The 18,750-nt window shown below is 48.0% G+C and overlaps 1 protein-coding gene across 4 annotated transcripts in view; it reads left to right on the forward strand.

The window, feature by feature from the left end:
- The window catches only part of MAPRE2 (microtubule associated protein RP/EB family member 2), a 106,199-nt gene that overhangs the window by 76,613 nt on the left and 10,836 nt on the right, over nucleotides 1-18,750 (forward strand). For all 4 annotated transcript variants that reach the window (XM_084888372.1, XM_084888371.1, XM_084888373.1 and 1 more), the window contains 2 exons: nucleotides 3,511-3,656; nucleotides 5,965-6,178. In XM_084888372.1, coding sequence (XP_084744498.1) covers nucleotides 3,511-3,656; nucleotides 5,965-6,178 — 360 coding nt within the window. The remainder of the gene's footprint in view (nucleotides 1-3,510; nucleotides 3,657-5,964; nucleotides 6,179-18,750) is intronic.

The raw sequence follows: 18,750 nt of genomic DNA on the forward strand, positions 1-18,750 counted from the left end.
AGGAGAGGAGAGAGAGTTGCTGTTAATAGGTATGGCGTTTCTTTTGGGGGTAATTAAAATCTTTGGATGGATGCACAAATCTGTGACTATATTAAAAACCATGAAGTGTGCTTTAAAAAGTTGAACTTTATGGTGTGTGCATTTTATATATATATATATATATATATATATATATATATATATATATATATACACATACACATATACATACATACATATATATATACACACATACATATATATATATAATCTTAGTAAAGTTCTGTTATTAAGTAGTAATGATAAATTTTTTAAAAATTTTTTATTTTCTATATGCCATGAATAACAAATTAAAAAATATAATGGAAAGGATAACTGCATGATAAAATTAAAGGAATTTTTAGGAGGAAAGGGGAAATTATTCTACAGATAGTAGTGCGTTTTAAATCTAAAAAGAGACCTGAATGCATGTATTTGGAAAGTAATATTTAGCAAAGATGCTGTTTTCCCTCAGTGGGAAAAGTATAGGTCATCTGTGAAATAATGGTGTTCAGCACTTAGCTACCCTCATCAGTTGACTTTTGGGTTGAAACTAGAAGAAAACAGTCCTGGCGAGCCTGAGCAGAACACGCCTCTGAAGTGGCGTCACTGGGTCCAGCCCTGCCAGGGCCTTCGGAATGCCTGGCCTAATATCCAGGCTGATGTTTGAGTGGAGAATTCTGTGTGGCCCCGGACTCACGTTATTGGTATCTACACGGCCCTGTAGGAGGAAAGGTCCCCCACCCCTGATCTAAAGGATGGATACTGGGAAACAGCATCCGTGGGAAACCAAACTCAGAAAATGGCAGCGCCCAAACGATGCTCAGGAGCCGGGAACGGCCCCCTGGCGCCCCCGGCACGTGGTGAGGCTGTTCCACTTCCCGGACCCGCCGCTGCCACCGGGACTGCGTCCTCAGGTCCCTGCGTGTTCCTGCCGCCCCCTCCGGCCCGAGACCCGGCGAGCGCCCAGTGCAGAGCCGGGCGCTGGGCCTGCGTGTTTTCCGCGGGGGTGGGGGTGGGGGGCGGTGTCTGCCCTCTCGTGCTCCTAGAGGAGGAGGTGGGGCCCTGGAGCATCAGCTCAGGTGGGAAGGTGCCCAGATGCTGGAGAGCCCAAAACGCCAATTTCCACTCACACGTGGGTCAGCACGGCTAGGAGCGCCCTGTATCTGTCAGAGACCAAAATAAACTCCGCGTGGTTCAGAATGTCAGCGTAAAGCCTGAGACCATAAACGTATTTGAAAAGCCAAAGCTGGTTTGGCTCAGTGGATAGAGTGTCGGTCTGCGAACTGAAAAGTCCCAGGTTCAGTTCCAGTCAAGGGCATGTACCTTGGTTGCAGGCACATCCCCGGTAGGGGGTGTGCAAGAGACAGCTGGTCGATGTTTCTAGCTCTCTATCCCTCTCCCTTCCTCTCTGTGGAAAATCAATAATATATATATATATATATATATATATATATATATATATATATATATATTGTGTATATATATATTTTAAGCATTTGAAGAAAAGGCATGTGAATATTTATGTAATCTTGGTTTGGGAAAATTGCTAAGCATGTTGTAAAAATCAGAAAGCCATTAAAAAGGTCAGTAAAGAACATTATATGACTCAGGAAGGGAATCATGGTCTGTTACATTTTAAAAAAAATAATAATACATACCAGAACATAAACAGTGGTTTTCTCTGGCTCCCTCTTCTAAGTTTATTGTTGTTTTTCTCAAGAGCTATTTTTACATTTTCTAGTAAGTGATTTGGTGGATTCTTACAAAGAATCTGGCCCTGCATAGGTAAAATTTGTGCTAAACTCTACAAAAGTGAAAAATGTTGAAAGAGTAAGCAATGAGACGGTGTATTTAGACACCTCCATTTTTTAAAAATAATGTGAAGGTGGCTTTTGGAATTCACCCCCCCCTGGTGGCACTTCAGGAGAGAGAACTGAATAGCCGAGTGGTGAACACGCCCACGCCCAGGGTGTTTCTCGTACCTCCCCTGGTGTTTTTGTTTGGCTTGTACTGTCTCGTCTTGTTTCAGAGAGAATCCATCTGCTGACTAGAGATGGATCAGTCAGTGTAGGGTGCCGGTATCTAAGAGGAGGCATCCCGGATGTAAGGACTGCGGGACGGACTCTCTGGGGCCTGTAGCTCATCACTGCATGCTCTTCCCTGTGAGGGAGTTGGCCCGCCATTTCCTGTCTGGCAGCCCTTAGCTTAAGCCCTGGTGTTGCTCTCCCCTCTCCCCATGGATTCCTGTCCCAGTAAAGGATACTCAGCGTCCCTCTGACATGGGACACCCATGGGTTCCTCAGGTAAAGGCGAGTCGCCTGAGGACGGCAGGCTTCGCTCAGAACCCTGACACACAGGTGAAAGGAGCCTTTGTGTTCCCGAAAGGCCCATCCCGGCGCATAGCGGGAGCACCCTGCGGCCCGGGAGGCCCAGGGAGAGCAGCCGGGCCCCTCGCGTTTCCCTCCTCGACGAAGAAAAAGGCTCGTTCTGGCTTTGAGTCTTTTTTTCTCGATGCCCTCAGACTTGACCATACAGAATATCTGAATCAGCCGAAACCAGTTTGGCTCAATGGATAGAGCATTAGTCTGCGGACTGAAAGGTCTCAGGTTTGATTCCGGTCAAGGGTATGTACCTTGGTTGCGGGCACATCCCCAGTAGGGGGTGTGCAAGAGGCAGCTGATCGATGTTTCTCTCTCATCGATGTTTCTAACTCTCTATCCCTCTCTCTTCCTCTCTGTAAAAAAAAAAATCAATAAAATATATATTTTTTAAAAAGAATATCTGAATCAGTCAACATAGCCTGGCAGGGATTTTCTAGTTGACATTGTCATGATCTGAAGTTCATTTTAGAAAACGAGAGACTTCCAGGTAAACCTTTTCTCTATGACCATCGCCTCGGGGCTCTGCGCGTTTCTGTGGCTTTCACTCCTGGTCAGAGCAGCGTGACGCGGGGCCTCAGTGGGCTGCAGAGTCGCCCTCCTCCGTGTCCCAGGGGGGCCCCGTGGGCCGGGACCGGACGGGGCGGGTCTGCCCCTGCTCCCGTGTGCGGGGGGCCTGGTTAGCGTCTCACCTGCGCCCCGTGGTGAAACGGCGCGAGCTGCTTGGCCTGTGTGTCTCCTGAGCCACCCGTTCCACCAGCACTGCAGGCGTTGCCTCATGTGAAAGTGGCTTCTGTTTAGCTTACGTTGATGTGTTGTGATGACATGGCGCTGGATGAAAAACAACAGCTAAGCAGAGCTGTCTGACCCCGTTTCCTGGACAGGAGGGTCTGAGGGTGTGCTCACTGTCCATGCCCCCTGGCGACGCTGTAGGCACCGGGCACCGTCCCTTCCCGCCCGCATCCAGGCCGGGGGCCAGGAGGGTCTCGGTGGCAGGAGGGGCGCACAGGGCCGGAGGCTGCGGGGGAGGACAGCCCCCTCCCGCCCAGCGCCCCCAGCGGCACCGGGACGGGTGGCGAGACTCACGCCCGTGCCTTTCTCATCTCCCCAGGGGCGGCCTACTGCCAGTTCATGGACATGCTCTTCCCCGGCTGCATCAGTCTGAAGAAGGTGAAGTTCCAGGCGAAGCTGGAGCACGAGTACATTCACAACTTCAAGCTCCTGCAGGCGTCCTTCAAGCGGATGAATGTGGATAAGGTAGGAGACTCCGGGCTGCCTCCGTCCAATGCACCTTCTTTCCTTAACGTGGGCTTTGTGGGAAATGGACCGTGGATGTCAATGGGACAGATCTGACTCTCTTAGCAGGAGGGTGGGGTCTGTGCAGCGCATAGGGCATCCACCCTAGCTTCCCGTATTTGTAGGTTCTTATTTAAGGAGGTTTCTACACTTGTAGCCATTAGACCGAAAACCCTCGTAGACACTGCAAGCGCTAAACTTCATTCTCTGCGTTAGCGCTGCAAATAGCAGGTCCTAATGTTTGCGAGGTGCCACCGTGGTTCTTCGTGTATTTTGTTCCTTTGGAGACCCAGTGGTTACCGTGGGAGCAGCGTGGGCTGAGCAAAGGATACTTCAGTTCTCTGAGTCTCAGTTTACCCATCTACAAAATAGGACTGAAACCCCGTTCCCTGTGGTTACTAGTGTACCGGTTAACAATGTGGATTTTTTTTATAATACCTGTAGTTACACACACGTTGATATATGTGCGATTTGATACGTATGCTATTTTATTGTATGACAGCAAGCTTCAAAACTTCATGTGTCAAATTTTCTGAAGATGTTAACATCATAGTTATTTTTACACTTAAAAATGTCAAATTTCGTGCCCAAAAAAAGAGCATTTGCAGGAAGTTTTAATTCATTACTTTGAAGAAAAGTGCTGCTGAATACTTTGGGAAGCTTACGGTGAACATGCTCCATCTCAAGATACTTGTGAACGCTGGCTTAAACGCTTTAAAAGTGATGATTTTGATGTGAAAGACAAAGACGTCCAGGTCAACTGAAAAAGTTTGAAGACCAACAATTACAAGCATTATTGGATGAAGATGTGTGTCAAACTCAAAACATCTTGCAGAAAGATTAAACATTGCTCAGCAAACATTTCCGATCGTTTACAAGAAATGGAAAAGATTTTAAAGGAAGGAAAATGGGTGCTACATCAACTGAACAAAAGACAAATGGAAAACGGAAAAGTCATCAGTAAAATGTTGCTCAACAGCATGAAAGAAAGTCTTTTTTGCATCAAGTTGTGACTGGCAATGAAAAGTGGATTTATTTTGAGAATCCCAAATGCACAAAATCATGGGTTGATCCAGGTCAACCATCAACATCAACTGCAAGGCCAAGTGGCTTCGGAAAGAAGACACTGCTCTGCGTTTGGTGGGATCAGGAAGGTGTGGTAGATAATGAGCTTCTAAAACCAGGTGAAACCGGTAATACTGATCGCTACCAACAATAAATAATCAATTTGAACCATGCTTTGATCATGAAATGACCAGAATGTTCCAGAAGACACGGCAAAGTAATTTTGCTTCATGATAATGGACCATCACACACTTTAAAGCCAGTTGAAGACACGTTAAAAGATCTTGTCTGGGAAGTATTAACCCACGCGCTGTATTCACCAGACCTTGCTCCTTCAGATTACCACTTGTTCCAATCGATGGCACTTTCTGAGCAGCACTTCAAGACATAAGAAGTGGAAAATTGAGTCTCTGAATGGTTTGCCTCAAAACAAGAAAAGTTTTGCCAAGACCGGTTTGGCTCGATGGATAAAGGGTCCCAGGTTCGATTCAGGTCAAGGGCATGTACCTTGGTTGTGAGCATATCCCCAGTAGGGGGTGTGCAAGAGGCAGCTGATCAATGACTCTCTCTCGATGTTTCTAACTCTCTATCTCTCTCCCTTCCTCTCTGTACAAAATCAATAAAATATTGATTTTGTACAGAGAGGAAGAAAAGTTCTTCCTCTCTGTACAAAAAAACAGCAAGAAAAGTTCTATTGGGACGGTATCCACAAATTACCCTAAAGATGGGGAAAATGTGTAGCTAGCGATGGACATCACTTTGAATAAAGCACTTTTGATGTTTCTCTTGAAATTAAGATGTTTTCTTTAATTACAAAATCCGCATTATTAACCAGTACACCTGGTATATGAAGTTCCAGTGAGGAAACGTGTGGAAATGTCCAGCATGGTGTACACATGCAGATCCTCCAACTCTGTCCATACATTCTCCTTTTCTCTCCCTTGGATTTTTAAATTTTGTCCCAGAGAGATGCAAATGGAGGTAGACTGGATCCCCACCCTCACTCCCCCACCCCCGCCCACGGAAGGACCATTGCTGAAGTCCATGCAGTCAGTCTGTGCCTTTCCTCCACTCACATACTGAGAAGCCGGGGGAGAGCCCGTGGTGCGGGTGGCAGACGCGCGGGAACGGTTGGCGGAGGGGCCGCTGCGGCTGACCCGCCGCCCGCGCCCGGGCCGGGACTCAGCATGGCCTCCTGTTGCAGGTGATCCCCGTGGAGAAGCTCGTGAAGGGGCGCTTCCAGGACAACCTGGACTTCATCCAGTGGTTCAAGAAGTTCTACGACGCCAACTACGACGGCAAGGAGTACGACCCCGTGGAGGCGCGGCAAGGGCAGGACGCCATCCCGCCCCCCGACCCTGGCGAACAGATCTTCAACCTGCCCAAGAAGTCGCACCACGCCAACTCCCCCACCGCAGGTGAGCCGCGGCCGCCTTACCGCTCCGTCCACCTGGGCCTGGGAATGCTGGGCTCGTTTCACAGTGGGTTTCTCTCCCCCCAGATATTTCCTTAGATTAAAGTTAACTCGCACGTCCTGACTCTGAGACATTAGGAGCGGTAAGCGGAGGCTCCCGGGCATCTTGGGGCAGAGGGACTGGATTAGCGCGGGACGTGACCGGTGATCCGAGTGCTGATAATTCAGAAGGGACTGTCTGCAGTGGCAAGAAACGTCTCTTCCGTCGTATGGACGGCTGATAGAGATTGTCTCCTGTGTGGTGGCACTCCACCCAGATGGTGCACTCCACCCACATGGTGCACTGTGTGTTGTGAGCACGTGCTGGATTTTTCTGCTGTCTCAGGACAGACGCAGGATGTTCTGTGGGTTCAGAGAAGCCAGGGAGCCTGGTGGTGGCCGGGTGACTGACCTGGGCTGTACAGGTGTGTGCGTGTGCGTGTGGCTGGGTGGCTCACCTGGGCGACTGGCCTGGGCTGTACAAGCGTCGGCGTGAGCAGAGGCCGTCGAGCAGGAGTGAGCGGCTGCCTGGCAGGTCTTACTCGCTCTGCGTGAGGAGGAATTGCATCTGGAATTGCTTTTGGTCTGTTAACAAGGAGCATGTGTTAAAATACACATTTTCATCGTGATAGATACCTGCCCATTGCATATGCCGTCCTGAGCCGTGATGTTTGTAAATCATTGCTGTGAGCCATATCTGCAACTTGAGATGGCCGTTGGGGGGCCGGTTTTTATGTTAAGCACTTACTACACTTAAAAGGAAATTGGAGGGTGCGGTTCCTATGGCAATCACAGCTTAGACACATTGCAAATTCACGTGTATTAATGTATTTAAATCAAATTCCCATGTACAAATGCAGCGTGAAGGATTTAGAGTTGCTATGGAAGTTGTGTCTAAGTTTCCTCTTTTCCTCAAGGATGTCAGGTTTCCAGACTTAAAATCAGATTAACAGAAATACTAGAAAGATGGTTTCAAAAAAAGAAGCAACCTGAGAATAATAATAGAATGAAGTATTTGAACAATCAGAATTAAATTTGTAAATGTATATTTAAACAAATACCACTTTTTCAAAAACTGTATCGAATACTTGAATACTTTTATTCTCAATTATCTTTAGCTAGAGGCCCAGTGCATGAAATTCTTACACTCGGGGGTCCCTCAGCCCAGCCTGTGCCCTCTCACAGTCCGAGAGCCCTTGTGGGATGTTTGACTGATGGCTTAGGCCCGCTCCCCATGGCAGCTGGGCCTAAACCGGCAATAAGACATCCCTAGCACTGCAGTAGAGGCGGGAGGGCTCCTGTTACCACCACTGTGCTCACCAGCCATGAGCCCAGCTTCTGGCTGAGCAGCACTTCCCCTGTGGGAGCACATGGACTACCAGGGGCAGCTCCTGCACTGGGCGTCTGCCCCCTGATGGTCAGTGTGCGTAATAGCAACCGGTCGTTTTGCTGTTCGGTCAATTTCCATATTAGCCTTTTACTATATAGGATTCGGGGTTCCCTGCGGCTGTTCATACAACCTGAACAAGGTGATCAAGTTTATTCATTTGTTCAGCATTGTCTGGGCATCGCTGAGCACCTGTAATTGAAGTGAGCATCGCCTGTCATCTGCTATGAGGAAAGAAGAGTTGCTTTCATTTTCCCAAAAATTTTTGTTTGTTTGTTTGTTTGTTTAGGAAAGGCTATGAAATGTAGCAGTTTATAGTGGGTTTTGTGCTTGTTTTGATCTTGACTTTATGACCCAAAATATGGTCTTTCTTGGTCAACATGCCACACGTTCTTGAAGATAGGTGTTCTGCGGTCGCCTGGTATTTTAGGAACACCAGTAGTAGATGGTGTTAGAAAGAGCAGGCCGTAGGTGGTGTGACTCACATCCTCTGTGTTCCCTCGTCTGTTTGTCGCCGTCTGGTTCTGACAACTGCTGCCAAGAGGCTGTGAGCACCGAGTGAGGTGCTGCCTGTCCTCCCTCACTGCTCTCAGTGTCTCCTGGACAGGAGGCCGTGTTATTAGGTGCACACATGCTTGTGACAATCAAGTCATCCTGATGAACTGACCTTTGTGCCTTCTTGTGCCCCTCGTTAACTTTGATACCTTTGTCTTCAAGTTTATTTTATCCAGTTCAATAGAGCCACTCCTGCTTTCTTATGCTCAGTGACCCTATGGTATATCTTTCTCCCTGACAAGCTAATTCTGTTTTTAATATTTAAAGTATTTTTCTTGTAAGCAGCATTCAATTGGGTCTGGCATTTTTTTTTTTTTTATTCTCGTCATCTCTGGACATTTGAGCATCCAGTCCATTACAGCTAAATGTTTTTGGTTGGGTTTAGATCTGCCATATTATCATTTGTTTTCTGTTTCTCTCTGTTTCTCCCTTCCTGTTGTCTTCTGGATTTTTAAAACATTTTTAGCACTCCATCCTTATTTATCTGTTGTCTTTTTAACTATATCTCTTTGCATTAAAAGTTTTAATGGTTCTCCTAAGAATTACAGTATGTATATATTCTTATTTTTCACAGTGTACTTAAAATTAATATTCTGCTTCATGTAAAAATGTGGAACCCTGGCCACCATCCTCCCCATCCTTTGTTATAATTGGCCTATATATTACATCTACATATGTTAGAAGCCCCTGAAGAAAATGGTAAAACCTTTGTTTTAAATCAACACTGTTCAATACAGTGGCTTTGACCACTCTAGATGTGCTTATTCTTCATTGAAACACGCTGTCTGTGTAAAATGCATGCTGGCTTTAGAAGACTTAGTGTGAAAAAATAAAACAACTAATAATTTTTATGTTGATTACATATAGAAATTATAGTTGGTATATATTTTGCATATTTTGAAATTAGTATCTTTTTTTAATATATTTTATTGATTTTTTACAGAGAGGAAGAGAGAGGGATAGAGAGTTAGAAACATGATGAGAGAGAAACATCGATCAGCTGCCTCTTCCACATCCCCTATTGGGGAAGTGCCCGCAACCAAGGCACATGCCCTTTTCCGGAATCGAACCCGAGACCTTTCAGTCCACAGTCCACTGAGCCAAACCGGTTTCGGCTAAAATTAGTATGTTAAAATTTTTTAATGTTGTTACCAGAACTTTTTAAAATACTTAACATGGTTTATATGAAGCAGTCATGTATATATTTTTTTTAAATTAAGAGAAGAATCATTTATTTTTTTTAATATTTTTATCATTTCCAATGTTCTTCATTCCTGAACATCTGAGTTTCCTGCTTATTTCATTTCTCATCAGACTGGAGAATTTTCTTTAGCATTTCTTATAGAACAGGTCCAGTGACAATAAATTCTTTAAGTTTCTTTTTTCTGCAAATATCTTTATTTCACCTTCATTCTTGAAGAATATTTCCCCAAAGGACGCAGACTAGTCTTTCTCTTTCTTTAAGCATTGTAAAGCTGTTGCTCATTGTCTGTGGCCTCCAGAGATAAGAAGTGCATACTCATTCTAATCCTTCTTCTCCTTATATAACATGCTGTTTTGCTCTGAAGTCAAGTTTCTCTATCTTTGGCTCCCGGTAGTATGGCTGGGATGTGCCTAATCATGGTTTTCTTTAAATTTATCTAGCTTTGGAGTTATTAAACATCTTAAATCTGCAAGTTTATGTCTCTTACTATATTTGGTAGGTTTTTCAGGCATTATTTTTTCAAATTTTTTTTTTTTAGCTCCACACTATCTTATCCTTTTAGGACTCCTTTTATCTGTATGTTAGAGCCTTTGAAATTATCCCACAGATCCCTGAAGATATTTTCTCTCTCTCTCTCTCTCTCTCTCTCTCTCTCTCTCTCTCTCTCTCTCTCTCTCTCTCTTTTTAAACTTTAGTTTTCAATTATAGTTTACATTCAGTATTGTTTTTTATTCATTTCCGGTACAGCTTAGGAGTTAAACAGTCATGTACTTTACGTTTTCTCCACCACCAAACCAGAATTATATGAATTGCTGAAGGGGGTTCTTTCGGAAGAGAAAGTAAATAAAGATAAAAATTATGAACAACAAATACGTAATTATCAAGTGAATCTAAAAACCAAGGAAATTTAAAAAAAAAATCTGATGAACAATATTAACTGTTGAATATAATAGAATCAGAGGTATGAAAGAGGAGTGAACTGACGATTCTTGGGAAAAAGGGGAGAGGGGGTTGTGAGAAGACACTGAACATAAACTGTGCACCTATGGATGAGGACAATGGGGGGTGGGGAAAGGGCAGAGGGTGGGGTGGGAACCTGGTGGAGGAGAGCAATGGAGGGGGGGGGGGGAAAGAACATTTGTAATAATATAAACAATAAAAATTTATTTTTTTAAAAAATGCTGTTGTACATATATATATAATGGAATATTACTCAGCCATAAAAAATAATGAAGTCTTGCCATTTGCAACAGCATGGATGGACTTAGATATTTTTATGCTAAGTGAAATAAGTCAGACATAGAAAGACAAATACCATGTGACTTCCCTTATATGTGGTATCTAAAGAACAAAATGAACAAAATAGAAACTCGAAGTTACAGAGAACATTCTAATGGCTGCCAGAAGGGAGGAGGGTTGGGGGACTGGGTAAAAAAGGTGACGGAATTAAGAACAAATTGGGAGCTGTCTCTATTCTTTAGAGTAGATGGTTTCTATTCATATATCTTCAAGTTTACCTCTTTTCCTCCAGTGTCTCCATTTTAGTATTGAGCTCTTTAAAAATTTGCAACGATCGTATTTTTCAATTGTAGATTTTCCATTCTTGCCTCTGCTGAGATTGCCTACCTTTTCATTTATTCTGAGCATACGTTACTTCACTGAGCATGGTTAAGTTAGCTGCTTTAAACTTCCTGTCCGCTAATTCCACCATTCTGACTATCTCACAGTTGTTATATGTTGATTGTCTTTTCCTTTGAGAACAAGTGACATTGTCCTGGATTTTTATATGTTGAGTGATTTTTGATTGCATCCTAGACATTGTGATGTCCTGTTGTGAAGACTCTGGATTTTGTTATATTGCTCCAAAGAGTTTTGATGTTTATTTATTTAACAGGCACTTAACTCAGAGTCCACATAAAACGTTCATATGAAGTTAAATTCCACCCAAGCCTATGCCTTTATGTAGGACTTCCTTTTCCGTATTATCAGGACACAAGTCTTCATTTGCTTTTCGAGAAGCCCCACTCCTTCAACACAAACGTTGTTCTCCCTCCAAAGCCATCGCTTACTCTGAGAAATGCATGTTTCCACGTCTTTTCTTTAGACTAGGTCAGTGGTCGGCAAACTGCAGCTCGCAAGCCACATGCGGCTCTTTGGCCCCTTTAGTGTGGCTCTTCCACAAAATATCACGGCCTGGGCTTTAGAAGAAGTTTAAGTTTAAAAATTTTGGCTCTCAAAAGAAATTTCAATCGTTGCACTGCTGACACTTGGCTCTGTTGACTAATGAGTTTGCCGACCCCTGGACTAGGTTCATAATGGCATCAGAGCCTTGTAGGCTAGGCACGGGCACCTTCTGATCCCTCCATCGCCTTCCTGTCAAGATGAGTCACGCCTGTTTATTCTTACAGCTTCCCAGTGTGTACCTGCTGGATGCCACTATCTCAGTCCCCAGCCACCTAATACTCCTGTACTACACACATAACCACTTACCTCTTCAAGGACCAAGTGTTAATTTTAGGAGGTCAGGTGGTATCGACTCAAAACAAGGAAGAGGTCCCTTTTTCTTAGGAATCCCATGATTAGCAAGACATCTTCTCAGATAGAGGTCAGCACCTCTCCTTCCTGCGTGAACCGTGCTCTGCCTTTCCCTCGGTCCCTGCCCTCTGTCAGCATCGCATCCCCTGGGCTCGTCCACAAGAGGCCCTCCCACTGCCCGCTGCGTACCAGCTGACAGCTGCCCCTTCGCCGCGTTCAGACCTGGATAAAATGGCAAGAAACGCTTATCGTGGCCTCGGCAAACTCTTCGGGGACATCCCCTGCTCCCTGGAAGGAGAGGGGGCTTGGGGGCTTTGTTTCTCCAGTTACTTCTCTACCACATGGAAGAAAGATACACACATTGCTAGCTTTGGGCTTACTTCTCTCCTTCAAGAAGAATAACTGGAACCGCACTTCGCTGCCTGTAATGGCGATAGACCACAGCACAGAAGGTGAGCTCGCTGCCCTGCCAGGAGACTGCCTGCCCGTGCGTCTGGGATTCCGGGCGCAGAGAGCCGAGTCCTGAAGGATTCAGGAGCTTCAGGTGGGGATCTCTGGCACCGCCGGGGGGCCCCTGGGCTTCGTCCTGGGAAGAGCCGTGCAGTTTTCGTTTCTGTCCCATTCATGCTTTGAGACGCCTCCTTGACAGATGATCGGATAATTCAAACCTAGATTTGAAGCTTGACCACGTGGTTTGGTCTGGTTTTATGTTGTTCTCTCCTCCCCACGCTATCCTGAAGCTCAGCGAATTTCCACAAACCACCTTCCAATCTCCACGTGTGTGGCGGACATACAAGGCTGGGCAGTGCCGGAAAGGCTTAACGCAGAGCACACGCTGTTCTCTTTGGGTGGCATTTATTTTGAAAAACAGTCATAGTTTTTAAAAGTTCCAAAACAGCCGAAACCGGTTTGGCTCAGTGGTAGAGCGTCGGTCTGCGGACTGAAAGGTCCCGGGTTCGATTCCGGTCAAGGACATGTACCTGGGTTGCAGGCACATCCCTAGTAGGGGGTGTGCAAGAGGCAGCTGATCAATGATTCTCTCTCATCGATGTTTCTAACTCTCTATTCCTCTCTCTTCCTCTCTGTAAAAAAAAAAAATCAATAAAATATATTTTAAAAATAAAATAAATAAAAGTTCCAAAACATTCCCATTCATCCCTGTGACAGACTCTGGGGTGGGGGCTGCCGTGTTCTGTGAGCATTTATAAACGCAGGGCCGGTAACCAGGCCTCCGCCAGTGCCAGGCCTCCGCCCAGCTCCAAAGCCCTGGCTCCTGAGCCCTCGGTGAGTAGGGCTAACCTCTGATTTTTTCATCCTTCCATTAAAGAGTTCTCTGAGTGGATGGCCTGGGCGATGGCGAAGTCGGGAGCAAGCCCCTCGCACAGACTGGCGTGTCTGAAGCGAGCCGGGCTCTCTGCCCGCACAGGGACTCCGCCGGAGGGGCGGGGGCTGCGTCTTTGTCCCGCCCGCCCGCCCCGGAGAGCAAGCCCTCCGTGCCCCCTGAACGGCATCGGGTCCTGGCACCACAGCGCCGGGCTTTCTCCTCCGGCTGCTCCCTCTGTGCGCTGAAATATTCATGGGCTCTGCAGCTGAAACCCACGTATTCCTCTAATGGATCGTCCCTTCTCTCTCCAGCGGTGTAATGACTGGATGTCTGGCCTCGCGGCCTCACGCTACAACTTGCCAGGCCTCAAAAGGCAGCGCTTAGCATTTATCGTTTCCGTGAACAGAGTATGAGGTCACCGGTAAACCTGTCTGTCTTATTGTCGGTGCCTCTCTGTCCCTCGGTATGTTGGGTGGGAATAGAAACCAGTTTTGACTTGAAGAATTTTCTAGACTCCCTTTGAATTAGGCGACTTAAAGCTGTCAACCAGTTCTGTCTTGTTCAGTCATTGCTTCCCAGTTGCTTGACATGTGGAAGGTTCCTTTTCAGTATTTGTTGGGTTGATTTAAGTGGAATCGCTGCATTTAGATCAAGAAGATGCAGCAGCCGAAACCGGTTTGGCTCAGTGGATAGAGCATTCGGCCTGCGGACTGAAAGGTCCCAGGTTCGATTCCGGTCAAGGGTATGTACCTTGGTTGCGGGCACATCCCCAGTGGGCAGCTGGTCGATGTTTCTCTCTCATCGACATTTCTAGCTCTCTATACCTCTCCCTTCTTCTCTGTGGAAAATCCATAAAACATATTTTTAAAAAGAAGCAGCAGCAGCAGCAGCAGCACTTACGCCAACACGAGTGTTTTTGAAGTTCTTTCCAACCATTCTCACCACCTGAAGAGCCCCTTGCTCTGTAACTTAGAAAACAGCTGGTGTGCTGCCCCGTCGTTCAGAAAATACTTCTTCAACAACAATTCCTATTTATTGGATTCCTTGCCTTTTTTTTTTTTTGGCTAAAGCTTTACTTGAATTCTCATTCATCTAGTCTTTCAGCAAAAGGTTGCTAAGGCACAGTAAGAGATTTTGGAGAAATAGTGATCCGAGGAAGTTGCAGCCTAGTGAGGAAACCTCACAGTAAATAGATAATAACAGCCCTGACCAGTGTGGCTCAGTGGATAGAGCGTCAGCCTGCATACTGAAGGGTCCCAGGTTCGATTCCAGTCAAGGGCATGTACCTTGGTTGCAGGCACATCCTCAGTAGGAGGTGTGCAGGAGGCAGCTGATTGATCTTTGATCTTTCTCTCTCATCAATGTTTCTAACTCTCTAACCCTCTCCTTTCCTCATTGGAAAAAAAAATCAATAAAAAATATTTTTAAAAATAGATAATAACAGTAAAGTGAGGTGAGTGCTGCTGGGCTGTGTAGGAAGACCACGTGAGCTGGTCTTGTGTGTATTCTAGAAAGGGTTTGGGGGGAAAATGAGGTATGACCAAGACTTAATGAATGTGTAGAAGGCAGCCAGGTGGAGGGGATGGAAGGACCACTGCAAGCAGGAGCAGCAGCAGCATGTTGAAGTTGAGAGAGAACGTGCTCTATTCGGTGAAGTGCACTTTGTATGAACTCTGAGACGTGAGGCTGCAGAGGTGAGCAGGGCCCTTCTATAATGGGTTGAGAGGTCATGTTTATAGTCTGTTGCTGCAAAAACAATTACTACAGACCTGTCGACTTCAAACAGATCTGTCTACAGCTTCTAAAGCCCTGGCACAGCTTAGCTATGTTCTCTGCTTTAGGGTCTCACTAGGCTGCACTTCAGGTATCCGCTGGGGCTGTGGTCTCATCAGAGGCTCAACCGGGGAAGCTCTTTTTAAGTTTTTGGCAGTTTTCTGAGGCTGAAGGATTGAGGCTTCCGTTTCTTATAGGCAGCTGGCCTGGGTTCTAGAGGCCACCTCGTCCTGTGGCTTTTTCTGGCTTCGGTACTTACTACATGGCAGCTGGCTTCTCCCCAGGCGGCAGGGCGAGTCTCTCCAGCGTGTATGCCAGGAAAGCAGTCATATGTACAGTTCCATAGCCATCATCTTTGCCATATTCTGTTGGTTCAAAGCAAGTTACAGGTCCCACTCACACTATAGGAGAGGGAACCACAAAACGGTGGGAGCCCCAGGAGGTAGAGACCATTGTGTGTGTGTTGGGCGGGGGGGGGGGGGGGGGGGAACATCCACCATAGGCTCTGTCGGTCACAGAGGTTTAAAATTCATCCTGGGGACTGTGGGGAGTCATTGGAAGGTTTAATCACGGACGTGCTCTGTGGTGTAGAGCAGTGTTTCCCAACCTTCTCTCATGATGAGAATCACCTGGTGGAGTTGTTAAAACACAGATTCCTGAATCCCAACTAAGAGGTGCTAAACTAGAATTTTTGGGAACATATAGGTAAAATTGTATACTTAACTAGTGCTCTAACACAGATGTTATATACAGAGCACTAAGTTAGGTATGCAATTTTACCTATATGTTCCCAAAAATTCTAGTTTAGCACCTCTTAGTTGGGATTCAGGAATCTGTGTTTTAACAACTCCACCAGGTGATTCTCATCATGAGAGAAGGTTGGGAAACACTGGTGTAGAGAACTTAGCCGTTCCAGAAGACTCGCTAAGAAGCTGTCGCAGCAAACCCTGTAGGAGAGGAGGGTGGCCTAGCTAGAGGTGTGGCCATGTGGGTTGTGGAGACATTAAAGAGGTGCCATCCACAAAACCGATGGTGCTTGGGCGTGAGAGCAAAGGCAAGGGAAGCCAAGGGTGCGTCCCAGGCAGCGGCTCCGCGGCCGGTGGAAGCGGGGAACGCCGGAGCAGGAGCCGCCTGGAGCGGAGGAGAGGCGGTGACTCCCGGTGGGCGGTTCGGGCTCTCCGGTGCCTGTGCTCCAACCGGCGCTGTGGCCTCTGACCACATCTCTCTTTGCAAGGGAGTCTGGGTAAGACAGTGTTAATGGGGACAACAGACTGACTATGTCAGTGGTGAATCGGTAGGGACTCGGAACATCGTAAAGTAATTGAGGACTCGTGTTCCCCCAACATGGCCATCTGGGGGGGTAAGCTTTTTGCCTAAAGAACTGCTGTACGCCAGGAGGACAGTGATGCCAGGATGCTGGTGCCGTGGTCGATCCTGAGCGTGGTCTCGGTGGCTGGCTCCGTGTGCGGGCGCTCTCCTCAGTGCTGCAGCGAGCGGGCCAGGGTGCACCCCGCTGACTGTCGGGGTTCCGCAGCGTGGTGTTCCCCCAGTGAGTGTCCCCGCCATTCCGAGAGAGACATTGCTCCGAGGACAACTTAAAAACAAGACTTTTGAACTAAGGTGGTGGTTGGCTGGCACCGAACGTGTCCTCAAGCACACTTACTTTCCCACCAAGACGTGAGGGGTGTGCAATCAATTTATCAAGAGGAATACCCGCATGACCAAGGAACGGTTAAAAGAATTTCTAACACTTGAGCCATTTCAAAATGAGGAGTTCTTTCCTGGTTTTTTTTTGTTTGTTTTTTTTGTTTTTTTACCCCTTTAACCACCCCACCCCCTAACTCCCCAATGAAAAACAGTCTGAAACCAGAGTGACTCAAGCAGAGCTGGAAAATACTGGAGAATCACATGATGGCTAAAAATAAGCACATCTCTCCGGCAGGGACAGTAACCAGGACAGGAGGAACTTGCCCCGAAGGCTCACGCTGGCTGGCCATGCTGGGGGGAGGAAGGGGGGAGGCGGGGTCACCGGGCACATAGGCCTGTGCTGCAGCGGCAGCCACGCCCTCCGAGGCCCTGACTCCGGGTGTTCAGAGCTAGTCGTTCTGGTAATGTCCCTCGAGCAGTGGACAGCAGTGGACGGGAGGGACGCCCGTGATGCACAGTGTGGTCACTGCGGCTTTTCCTCCTCCCCTCTCCGTGGAGGCAGTAGCTGTTGCACTGAGCACAGAGGTCCTGGTGGCTGTTGAGGTTACAAATGCAGGTTGTGCACAGTGGCTGGACACGGGGTGCCTGCTCCTGGGGTACACGTTAGGGTTTTCTGAGCTCTGCTTCACCCAAAACACACCTGTGTGGAGCGCTCACTGCCCACACCCAGGGGGTGGCCGCAGGGCCTCCTGCCTGGCCCGCGCGCCTGCCCTTACCTGCCCCGGGTGTCCCGCAGGCTGCAGAGGGAGCCTTCTCCGCCGGAGCCAGCCCTCTGCTCAGGCTGCAGCAGGGTCCCCCGGGGCGTACCCCCGACGGCGCCCTGTGCGTGCCCTGCTGTCCGCTGTGACCTCCGGCACCTCTCAGACCTCTGCCTCCGGCTGCCCAGGCAGCCTCTCACCCCCTCGGGTCCTTGCTCAGCTCTCCCTCAGGGAGGCCTGGACGAGGGAGGGACTCCTGCCCTGCCCTGGCCCGTCCAGGGGAGATGCCGGCTCCTCTGAGGAAGCAGTCTCTGCGCCAGGTGCCCCCATGCCTGGGATGGGCCTGGCCTCCTGGCGTCTGGGCTGGGCTCCCACTTGGAGGACCGATGCCCCGACCCCTGGCCCTCGGAGTGGGCTCGGGCTGCAGGGCCCCTGGAAGTCCCGAGGGCTCAGTGAAGAGCTGAGACTAGAGACCCCTGGTGGGCACTCCAGCCTCCCCTGAAGTTCCTATTTAAATTTCCCCTACTCCCCACCCTCCTCCTCCCCACATCCCCTTCCTTTCCACATCCCCTTCCTCCTCTACCACACACACACACACTCTCTCTCTCTCTCTCTCTCTCTCTCTCTCTCTCTCTCTCTCTCTCTCCTCTTGCCCCTGTTCCTCTCCTCTCCTCCACAGCACTTCCCTTCTCGCTGCCAGGCCACTTGTGAGTTGATGACGTTCTGCTGGAGAGTTGGATCCCCCGTTAGAGTGGGAGTCCCACAGGGAAGGCTCCTTCGGCGTTTCCTTCCCCGTCTTACCCGAGTGTCCGAGCGTACGGGCGTGGGAGGGGCCAGTGCCCCCTGCTGCCTGGACGGAGGCGTCAGCGGTTTAAGCTCAGGGACCTGCGCTGCAGCACCCTGGGGTGCAGGACAGAGTGCGTGGGGTGGGACCCTGTGCCCCAGAGCCCACTGGCCGGTGAATATTTCCAAAGACTTTATTTTTTTAATACATATTTTTATTGATTTCAGAGAGGAAGGGAGAGGGAGAGAGAGAGAAACATCAGTGATGAGAATCATTGATCGGCTGGCTGCCTGCTACATGCCCCCCACTGGGGATCTAGCCCACACCCCAGGCCTGTGCCCTGGCCAGGAATCAATGACTCCTGGTCCATAGGCCAGCGCTTACCCACTGAGCCTCGCCGGCCTGGCTAAAGGCTTCCTTTCTTTAAGTAAAGTGAGTTTTGCTTCCTTATTATTTCAGCAGCTTAGTTCTCATTTCGCTGGTGTGTAGGAATGGGATCTGCATCTTTTCGTCATTGGTTGAGTCCGGTCTCTGGCCGAGTAACAGTCAGGGAGGCTGGCAGGTACTGAG

Source organism: Pipistrellus hanaki (genome assembly GCF_964339955.1).
Source record: "Pipistrellus hanaki genome assembly, chromosome: 6".
In the NCBI taxonomy this organism is placed as follows: Eukaryota; Metazoa; Chordata; class Mammalia; order Chiroptera; family Vespertilionidae; genus Pipistrellus; species Pipistrellus hanaki.